This window comes from Fukomys damarensis, unplaced genomic scaffold, assembly GCF_012274545.1.
Source record: "Fukomys damarensis isolate Sample0158 unplaced genomic scaffold, DMR_v1.0_HiC HiC_scaffold_3, whole genome shotgun sequence".
In the NCBI taxonomy this organism is placed as follows: Eukaryota; Metazoa; Chordata; class Mammalia; order Rodentia; family Bathyergidae; genus Fukomys; species Fukomys damarensis.
Genome location: NW_022900915.1, coordinates 9029021 through 9040079, shown reverse-complemented (window position 1 = coordinate 9040079; position 11059 = coordinate 9029021). Strand labels below are relative to the sequence as shown.

The window sequence follows — 11059 nt, the reverse complement described above, 5'->3', positions numbered from 1 at the left end:
AAAAAAAAAAAAAAAAAAAACAAGCATCTGCTTGGATTTGGCTGACAGGCTCTAGTTTGCTAATCCTTGGATTAAAGAGTGGTTTCCAGACACTGACTCAAGGGCAGGGGGTTTAGCTCAGTGGTGCCTCTGCCTGCCTGCCTGCCTGCCTCACAAGCACGAGGTCCTGAGTTCAATCCCAGGTACAAAAAAACCAAAAACAAACTGCATCTCCAGGCACAGATCCATCAAACAGAACTGGTCAGTACCCACTTTCACCAGTTCATAGTGAAATGAAAATATGGACAATATGGGGTGGGAATGTACCTCAGCAGGACAGCGCCTGCCTGCCAAGCACAGGGTCCTGAGTTTGATCCCCAGTACCAAGAAAAAAAAAAATAGGAGTAACGTAGTAAGTTTTGTGTAAAACTAAATTTATTCTCTTTAAAGGATTTTAAGATTCTTTTCTGCTCTTTTGCTGCTGCTGTGTGTTTTCCTTTATAAAATGTCCGTGATTGTAGGTGGCAGTTTTCAGGTTGGCCTTTGTTATTCATAGCTGTACTGAAAATCGAGACTGAATTTCCTTTTTGAAATGTTAAGCACGGACACTGAAGAGTACCAGCAGGGCATGTGGAAAGACATAACTGTGGTCTCTTTCCTCTCTCCTCCCCACCGGGGCCTGCTGACAGCTGTGGTTGGGGCCGGGATTGGAGGCTCCGCGGTGGCCTACTTCCTGCAGCAGCACTTTGGACCCCGGGTGCAGATCGATGTGTACGAGAAGGGTACTGTGGGTGGCCGCCTGGCTACCATCTCAGTCAACAAGCAGCACTATGAGAGTGGAGCGGCCTCCTTCCACTCCCTGAGCCTGCACATGCAAGACTTCGTCAAGCTATTGGGTGAGTGCCCGTCCTGGGGCTCCAGTGTCCAGGGCTAGCAGCCACCAGGCCCTTGCCAGACTGCCCAGAACTTTCGAGGCTGAATGGTCATGTAGCCCAATCTCCTCATTTTACAGATGGAGCAGCTGAGACCAGAGAGGGGAAGGAACTTGCCTGAGGTTACACAGTGAGTTAGTTGCAGAGCCGGCATTAGAACTCAGGTTTGAACCCCAGGCCAGTTCACTTCCTTCTTATTTTACTGCCTCTTGATTATCATGATCAGATCAGTGTCTACATGCAGGTGCTTGCCAGGAGCCTGGCATCATTGTAGGTGGTAGGTGGCCATTACTTCAAATCCTCCCTACCAGCCTGTGAGATAGTTGTCAGGTCTCCCCATGAGGAAACTGAGTTGAGGCTCAGAGAACTTAGATACCTCAGCCAAAACCACACAGCCATGAGTGAGAGCTGGGATTCAAACTCAGCAACATTTGTCAAAGCCACAAATGCACATGCTGTTTGATACAGGAATTCCAGTCATCAGAAGTGATCCCACAGGTGGCCTTGTGACGTGCAAAATGACAGACCTGCACACTTGCTCATTGCATCTTTGTCGTGACAAATGGCAGAAAATACCCTGTCTGCCCCCTTCCTGGGGCCTGGGGTTAAATATAGAGTTGTGTAAGCGCTGGGTAGACTATTTAGCAACCAAAGGGGAAAGTCCTTTATACCCAGATATAGAGTAATCTCTCCAAGGGCCGGGGATTTAACTCAGTGGTTCCGCCACCTGCCTCATAAGCACCAGGTCCAGAGTTTGATCCGCAGTACCAAAAATAATACTACTAATAATCTCTCCAAGGTACAGTATGTTGTCAAGGTAACAAAACAGTGAAATAGTGTGCACAGGTAGGAAAGGAATAGCTATAAGCGTGTATTTTAGTCCAGTGCTGTGTAAGTTGTATAGCACTAGACCTCTGGAACAAGCCCTGGCTACTTCCAGAGCTCTTGGTGTCCAGAACCCTACCTCAGAGCAAGAGCCCTGCACTTTCAGGGATGAGATCAGAATTTCCCTACCTCATGGCCAAGAGAATCCCTTTTGGAGAAAAATGTAAAATGGCACCTGGTTTTCATTTGCATCTTCTTATTGGCTAGGAAGGGCAAACATTTCCCCAGTGTGCTCAGGTAAAGAACAGACAAACCACGGCACGCCCATTTCCCTGACTGAGCCAGCCTCTTGCATCAGGAAGGCATTGAATTTAAACTTAAAGCACTGCCAACCCCCCACTGGGGGACTTTATGAAGGGGGCCTGAGGAACTCCTGGTCTCAACAGGGCTGAGACACCGGCGCGAGGTGGTGGGCAGGAGCGCCATCTTCAGCGGGGAGCATTTCGTGCTGGAGGAGACCGACTGGTACCTGCTGAACCTCTTCCGCCTCTGGTGGTACTACGGCATCAGCTTCCTGAGGCTGCAGATGTGGGTGGAGGAGGTCATGGAAAAGTTCATGAGGTAGGGCTGGGCCAAGCTGAGGGAAGGCATTGCCCGGGAGAGGCGAGGAGAGCCGGGGAAGGCACGTGCTCCACTGCTGTCAGTCATGAAAAGGAAGTTACTCGGTGGCTGTAGGGGCCTAGCACGATTGAGCCCGGGCTCCGAGCAAGCCCCAGCCTGAGGAAGGGCTCCGCGTGGGCAGGGCTTGTCGCGAGCCGGATTGCCTTGGGCAACTCGGTCTGCGACTACAGGGGGCCTGAACTGGCGACGCGTGAGCAAAGAGGCACACACTTGATACACAAGGAGTTTACTTTAGTTCCTCATCTCCAGATCTCTACCCCACTCTCTCTCCGTGCCCGGAAGGGGTGGCAACATATATACCATAATGCAACCAATCAGCATACAGAGAACAGATTATTACCTTATAAGGATACATCAAACACCTATGGGAACATATCATGTGATCTACAGGAAAACTAAACCTAATACAAAATGGCTTCATAGGCTATATCATAAAATGGCGGAGGGCTGGCTCTATGGTTCTCCACAGGGCTGGTACTCCTGCCCCCGTCTCACTCACTTTCTTTCCCTCCACTAAGCTGATTAAAGCACAGGTTGAAATTCGGTCACCTAAGAGTCCAGAGCAAGATGAGCCTAGGGAAAGCAGCACCCTGAAGGTGGGAGGGGCCGGGGAGCCGCAGGACATGGGGCGACCTGAAGGACAAGGCTGTCAGTGGCAGGCAGCCAGTGCACCACAGCACAGCCCCCTGTGGCCAGGTCACCCGGTGCCCCTGGAAGCTGAAAGTCAGTGTCATTTGTGAAATCTCCCAGCTGTTTCCTGTTGGAGCCAAGTCTTGCTGCAGGCTAAATGGAACACACCTGTAAGCCATGTGCAGCCTGGCCCGCCATTTGCACACTTGCCTGTCCCTACTTTTTCCATCTAGAACCAAGTCCTGTCTGCACCACTTTCCTCCTCCGGTGCCAGCTCCCTGCCTGTCTTCTCCAGATACCTCACATGCCAGGGCCAGGGGCTCGCCCTGCTTCCAGCCCTCAAGGAGAAAGCTGCTCCCCTGGCCCCGTCCCCTTTCACTATCAGGCACTTAAGAGTGGTCCCACGGCTCCGTCCCTACTCCGGGTCCTGTGGTACCCTTTATAGGCTCCAAGGCCCTCGAAACTTATCCCTTTGCCCCTCCTTTCTCTTTCCTATGCTTTTCTCCCTCATCAGTCTACAGTGATGACTTCTTCCTGCTGTGGGACACAACTTCCAGTTGTCAGTTCCAGACCCACATTTCTGTCTGTTCTCTGGATGCTTCTATCTGGTGTTCCAGGGAAAACCAAACTCAGCATGTTTACAGAGCAGCACCATCGTGGGCAACATTTCTAAGGCCAGCTAGTCCGGAAATCGATCGGCAGATGGTCCCAGTCCATGCCAGTCCTTGGGTTGGGTCAGTGGTAGAGGGACAAGATGTGAGCTGGGGAGCAGGTGGGAAGCCTCAGGTGAAGCTGGGGCGGGGGAGACAGCTGCTGTCCTCCCTCATGGGAAGCTGTAGTACCAGAAGTAGACCAGGAAGACTGGAAACGTGGAGAACCTGGCACATGTGGGAGGTTTCAGCAGGCATGGACCGGGGCCCACTGACAGGCAGTCCCAGTTGGGTGAGGAGGGCTTTGGACCGTGCCCAGCAGGGTTAGGTAATATAATTACCCTTAGCCAAACCACGATGTGAAGCCAGGACTAGTGGTATTCCGGAGTACTTGTCCTTATTTCCAGGTTGTCCCTCTAAGAAGGACAGGTCCACCACAGCCAGCGAACAGGCCCGGGAAAACATAACCAGCTCCTTCTGCCACCCCTCCATTTGCAGAGGAGCTGGAAAGTCACTGGTGGGCTCTGAAGCCCACAGGGACCTCTGGTGGTGGGAAGTCAGCCAAAAAGCCTTTCTGCACAGGAGCTGCGCCCCGTGTATCCCCTAGGATCTATAAGTACCAAGCCCACGGTTATGCCTTCTCGGGGGTGGAGGAGCTGCTCTACTCACTGGGAGAGACTGCCTTCGTCAACATGACCCAGCGCTCTGTGGCCGAGTCCCTGCTCCAGGTGGGCGTCACACAGCGCTTTATCGACGATGTTGTCTCCGCTGTCCTGCGGGCCAGCTACGGCCAGTCAGCGGCGATGCCCGCCTTCGCCGGTGAGTGTCCAGCCCACAGACTGCCCACTCGCCCCTCTCCTGCGCGCAGCACCCTCAGGGAGCTGGGGCCTCCTTCAGAACCTCACACCTCCCCAGCGGTCTCCACTGACATTGACTGGGCACTTTGCCATCTTGTTTCATCCTGGCACCCATCCTCTGTGTTGGGAGGATCAGGTTGGCCCCACCGCTCCTGGTGGCCCGCGAATCCCTTACACTGTGCAAATGTAGAGTTGAGGTGATGCTTTGGTTCCAGGACTGCCGTGCTGAGAGGGTCAGTGCACCTCACCTTCCCGGCCCATGACTGCTGTGTGTGGCCATGTGTGGAGCCCTCCTTCCCCCGCATGGGCCCCAAGTGCAGAGAACACGGGCTCTGCTGGGGCAGGACTCGTGCTCTTGTCCACAACACTCTGCACAGTATCTGCCCCGCGCTAGGCACCCAGTGCACTGAGTAAATGAATGAGAAGGTTTATATGACCAAGCACTGCCCCTCTGCCCAAGGAATTGTTCTTTTGGCTCCTTCACAGCCCTCAGCCCCTACCTCAGTATCTGCCGTGGCTTCCTCTCCCACTCTTCGAGACTCAGGTGTCCTTCATAACATATTTGTACTGAGCCATAATTTACATATTTTCATCACCCCAGAAGAAATCCCATCCCTTAATTTAACCATCACCAGCCTCCCCAGCCTCCAGCCCTAGACAAAAGCATGTCTTCCTGTTTCTGTGGACTTGCCTTTTCAGAGCATCCCATAGAAATGGAGCTGGCTTTTTCACTGAGCAACACATTTTCACTTAGAAGCATTGCAGCCACGGTTGTGTTGCTGGTATGTTTGTTGCCTCCCTGTGCCCCTCGATTGGGAGGAATCTTGCCGTGGCAAGAAGGCCCAGAAAGCATAGCACTGGGCTTTCCGGCCCTTCTGCCCGGAGGCTCTGAGAACGCACCAGCCACATTTCCTGCATTGTCTAGGCGCCATGTCCCTGGCCGGGGCCCAAGGCAGCCTGTGGGCAGTAGAAGGGGGCAACAAGCTGGTGTGTTCCGGTTTGCTGAAGCTCACTAAGGCCAATGTGATCCACGCCACAGTGACCTCTGTGACCTTGCACAGTGCAGGTGAGTGGACAGAGCACTTCTGTACAAGTTAAATAAGCCAGGTATGGTGGCACACATCTCAGGTGAGGCAGGAAGATCACTGCAAGTTCAAGGCCAGCCCAAACTGCATAGTGAGACCCTGTCTCAACAACAAAAAAAAAAGATTAAGGCTGTGTATGTAGCTCAGGGGCAGAGCACCCCTGGGTTCTGTCCCCAGTACCACCAAAACAAAAGGAAAAGCCCCTTCGAGAACCATTGACACTAGAGGGCGCTGTTGCCCCCATTCAAATACCAGAGCCAGAAAGCTGTTTTAAGGAAACTCCGCCTGTTCCTTTGCCCAGTGAGGACTTTGAGCGATGTCCTTGCCAAAGCACCCCCAGCTGGTCAGCAGCAGAACCAGAGAAAGGACCTGGGTCTCCTGTTTCCTGGCCCATTGTTCACCCTGCAGCCCACACCAGTATGGAGAGACAGGGACTGCCCTCCGGACAGCCCAGCCGTTCTGTCACCAGGGTCTCTCTGTGCCAGGCCCCGAATGGGAGATGAGTGGGTAGAAGCTCAGGAGTAAGTTGGCCTTCATTCCCTCCTCTCCCCTCCAGAAGGGAAGCCCCTGTACCAAGTGGAGTATGAGAGCGAGGTGGGCAGTGGTTCTGACTTCTACGATATTGTGGTTATCGCCACTCCCCTGCACCTGGACAACAGCAGCAGCAACTTCACCTTTGAAGGCTTCACCCCTCCCATCGATGGCGTCCTTGGCTCTTTCCAGCCCGCAGTCGTCTCCCTGGTCCATGGCTATCTCAACTCTTCCCACTTTGGCTTCCCCGACCCTAAGCTCTTCCCTTTCGCCAACATCCTCACCACAGATTTCCCTAGCTTCTTCTGCACTCTGGACAACATCTGCCCTGTCAACATCTCAGCCAGCTTCCAGCGGAAGCAGCCTCAGGAAGCAGCTGTCTGGCGAGTGCAATCCCCCAGGCCCCTCCTTCGGACCCAGCTGAAGACCCTCTTCCGTTCCTATTACTCAGTGCAGATGGCCGAGTGGCAGGCCCACCCCCTGTACGGCTCCCACACCACCCTCCCTAAGTTCGCACTCCATGACCAACTCTTCTACCTCAATGCCCTGGAGTGGGCGGCCAGCTCCGTGGAGGTGATGGCCGTAGCCGCCAAGAATGTGGCCTTGCTGGCTTACAACCGCTGGTACCAGGACCTGGACAAAATTGACCAAAAGGATTTAATGCACAAGGTCAAGACTGAACTGTGAAGGGTCCAGAAAGAGCCCAGGAACTTCTGTCCCACACTGAAGATGGATCACAACCCTAGCAAGCAGCCCAGGATCGACTAAGCCACAATCAACCCTGAGCCATTCTTTCTGACCTTTGTGTATCCAGCCTCTTTACTCTCCATACTGGGTCCAAGTGACCCACTGTCTGCCTGTCTATCTTAAGGACCTTTACAGTGATTACTTCTTTAAACTAGACAGAAAGGGGAAGGAAATCCAAGCCAATGTGTTTGCTTTATTTATTTTTTTTAAAGAAGAAATAAAAGTCTATCTCAGGCTGTTCTAACTTGATTCTCTAACTAAGTAGGAACCTATAGGAAGGAATATAAGGCAAAGAGCCCTGAGTCTAATGCTGCTGCTACCTTGTTCTACTACCTACTCCCAAGACTCACAGTCCATTGAGACAACCTACAGTAGAACATCTACAACCAGAAAGTTCTAAATAGAGTAAAGGAGCAATCGGGAAACCTAAGAAATATTAATAGCTCCTGTTTGGCTTGCTAGATGTAAGGCACCTAGTTCAGAACTTACCTGCATATCATTTCCAAACCTCTCAATAATATTGCACACTGGGGAAGATGAGTGGTAGGACCTGAGGAAAGGCATTTGCCTTGATGTTGTCATCAGCGTAGCTCTAAGCTTCCTAGCAACCAGTGGGGAAAGGGAAACAAATTAGGCTATAGGAAGAGAGAAGTTTTCCTTGGCACTTGGAGGAACTGATCATTCTGTTCTTTATGCAAAGCTGAGGAGGGACATGATGGGTTTGTATTGCAAAAGACACAAGTCTCCAGTTGGTGGAGAGCAGTCATACCACGCCCCCAAGTCTTCACCTGAGCAAAGGAGAGGGAAAAAAGGTGCTGGGATTGGATCTTTGGAGGTTAATATGGTGCTTTCTTCAGCATTAGCTTGAAAGGAGAGGAAATTCTTGCTTTGCTTTAAGACTAAATTCTTGCTTTAAGACTAGAAGTCTTAAAAAAGTAAAAATTTATTTCTTTTGGGCCTGTGCTATGCTGTCAAGGCAACGTGCTGAGGATCAGATCCCTGGGCACGCAGCAAGTGTGGTTCATGGGACCGGACTCCACATCTGGATCTTACAAAGGCAGGATGCTGGGTAAAAATATAGGTGGCCAGGCCCCAGCTTGCTGCATTGGCTCACAGTAGGGACCTGGATGCCATGAAGCATCACTACCAACTGACGTACAGTAGTTCCCAGAGTGCAGCACTTTTCCCTTCTGCAGAGGTGGAGACTGGAAACCCAAAGTGGAGAACTAGTCCAAGGTCTCCTGATGCATTCACAGAGCAGCTCGAATTTAGAGTGTCTCTAAAATGAATTGCTTTCGGCATGGGGCAAAGTACCCTTCCATGCAGAAGGCCACAGACTGGCTCTGAGGTTTTTACTATATTGGTACGGGTAACTGCAGTGAAACAGATGGACTCTCCAGACAATATGCATTTGTGGCTTCTTACAGAAATCACGAAACTGATATATCAGGAAGAAGGTTAGGCCCGGCATGGTGGTATACCCATGTAATCCCAGCACCTGGGAGGCGGAGGCAGGAGGATTGCCTCAAATTCTAGGCCAACCTGAACTATACAGTGAGACCTAGTCTCAGCCACCCAACCCCCCTCCCCAAAGGCTTTTGTCTGAAGTAGTAGAAAACCAAACTCAGATGAAATAAGCAATGAGGACTATTGCCAGGCCTCATGGTGCACACCTGTAATCCCAGCACTCTGGGAAGCTGAAGCAGGAGGATCAGCCTAGGTAACTTAGCTATTTAGTGAGATCCTATCCCAAAATAAAAAATTTTAAAAGGAGGGCAAGGCTGGGGATGAAGGTCCAGTACAAGAAAAAAAGAAGATTATACTGGTTATAAGTTAAAAATCTAGGTGTAGAGCCTTGTGCAATCCCCAGTTCATCACTGTCATAGTCAAAGATGGCTACCAACAGCTCCTCGGATGAGATGTTCTCCCACAACCACTGAGCCAAACTCTGGGCACTGGGCCCGGGGCCCATTCCTGAACCACTTCCTGTGGCCAGGTGAGTGCCACATGCTGATTAACGCAGGGCTCAGAAACCAGCCCAATCACTGTGACCAGGGAATAACGTTAAGCTGGCACTTACTAGCTTGGAACAGTCTGACACCGTGCCTGGAGCAGAGGTGGACCTATCTTTGCAAACTTCAGGTTAGAGAGAGTGCCCAATGTCAGCCACCTGCAGAGGGTGCTGTGCCCTCCTCCTTGAGTCCAGTGAAATGGAAGAGTGTGATGGCATCTTTGGGTGGTCTTTGAAATGAGGACGGCATGGGCTGCCATGGTGTAACTGATAGCTGATATTGGGCCAGAAGACAGAAAATAGAACACATACTTCTGATCACCCCTCCCTTGTGTCCGTAAGTGCACAGGCAATACAAACGAGGGCAGTTACACTTGCTCCACTGTCCTTGGGGAGCTCTGGCCCTGTGTCCCAGCATGAGGGCAGTGGGACTGGCTGCAGCCTCAGAAACTTCCCCTCCCTGGTGGGCGGGCCCAAACCACTCAGAAGCAAAGCCTGCCAAAATGCCCTGCCACCCACTTCTGCCCACTTCCCCAAGCCTGAACCTGAAAGCTGGAGCTTACGGGCAGGGAAAGGACCAAGATTCCAGAAAGGGGAATGAGAGCCAGCAGAAAACATTTATCCCAGGCCCCCAAATCACTCAGATCCAGAGGTCCCTCTAATCTGCTAAAAAAATAAAAAATAAAGCATGCAAGGAACTCGGTGGTCTTTAGTACGTGTGGTAGGCATTTTAAACCTTCACAGGAACTTCACCTTAGGCAGGTGACTTAAGCAAAATGTCAGCATTGTGGAGAGGAAGGAACAGCTATGGAGGGCAGAACTAGCAGGTGGAGAGGTGAGGAATGCCTTGCTGAGAACTCACCCATGAAGGTGCACTAGAGGGAGCTGGGGGCAGACCTTGGGCACCCCCTAGCGGCCTCTGTGTGTTCATTCAGTAAGCTCTGCACCCCTCTTCCATTGTGGGTGCTGTGCTAGGTGCTAGCGGTACAATGCTGAGCAAGGCAGATGAGGCTCCTACCTCGTGAGTGGGGGTTTCTTGCTAGCAAGTGGAGATAGGAAAACATGTTTAGACTCACATCAAATGTAGTTCTGGGGTACAGTGTAGGCTGTTTTCTGAATTTCTGAATTCCTGATGCTGCCTCTAAAGCAGAGGACTGGAAAGGACCAGCTGCCAGCCCGAGCTCATGAAGTAAACTTCTGAATTTACAAAAAACACCAGGTGTGGTCGTGCATACCTGTAATCCCAGCAGTCTGGGAGGCTAGGAGGTTAAGCCAGAGGATCAAAAATTCAATCCCAGCCTGGGCAACTGGATGACTTAGCAAGGCCCTTTCTGAAAATAAAAAATAAAGTAGGAGGGAGTTGCTAGAGATATAGCTCAGTGTAAAGACCCTGAGTTTAATCCCTAGCATTCCCCCCACAAAGAAAAACTAAGTAGCAGAAAAGACCCTGGGGATCCCTAAATTTCACCTGCCCATTCACAGTAAAGAACTTGAAGCCCAGAAGGAAGAAAAAATATCGTCCATGGATAACACATTTTTTGAGCATCTTTGTTTTTGAGGCTATAGTAGAATGACAGCCACTTCCCAAGATGAAGCCCCCCCACCTCTCCACCCCAGGGTACATGCATCTTCCAGGACGAGGAGCAGGACTCCTACAGCCCAACTCTTCCCACACCCTCACGCCAAAAAGACCCTGCAGCTCTGGATGGCGTGCGTACAGCTGGGGGTAGAGCTCAGTGGTGAAACACAGGCTGAGCATACACGAGCCCTAGGCTCCATCCCAGCACCAAAAAAGAAGAAATAAAAAAGATCTGGAGAGCACACTGTGAGTGCCTTAGAGACAAACAGCCCTGGGAGAAGGCACAGTGACTGCTGAAGGGATCGGCAGGGCTGGCACACGAAAGCTACTTTCCAAGTGTCTGGAACCTGGCCGAAGCTTCCCGGAGTAATTTTAACCAGTATCCACTCTAGAACAATACCAAAAAAGGTAAGTTAGTTACCATGCGAGACAGGCACATACCTAACCACGGTTTTCATGAATTAGATCCTTAAAACATCCCGCACTAGAGCTGCTTTAAGCACTGAAGCTCAGGCAGCCAGGTCAAGTATTCCTGCCCTGAGCTGTCGGCCC

General features: G+C 51.4%; 1 protein-coding gene across 2 annotated transcripts in view; it reads left to right on the top strand.

Annotated features, from left to right (window-relative positions):
- Positions 1 to 7121, top strand: part of Pcyox1l (prenylcysteine oxidase 1 like) — a 9709-nt gene extending 2588 nt beyond the window's left edge. The window contains exons 2-6 of one of the 2 annotated variants that reach the window (XM_010627135.3): positions 669 to 875; positions 2183 to 2357; positions 4305 to 4516; positions 5480 to 5620; positions 6196 to 7121. In XM_010627135.3, the coding sequence (XP_010625437.1) occupies positions 669 to 875; positions 2183 to 2357; positions 4305 to 4516; positions 5480 to 5620; positions 6196 to 6857 (1397 nt within the window). In that variant the 3' untranslated portion in view covers positions 6858 to 7121. The remainder of the gene's footprint in view (positions 1 to 668; positions 876 to 2182; positions 2358 to 4304; positions 4517 to 5479; positions 5621 to 6195) is intronic. The other variant, XM_033766687.1, reaches the window with a different exon arrangement.
- Positions 7122 to 11059: the final 3938 nt, after the last annotated feature.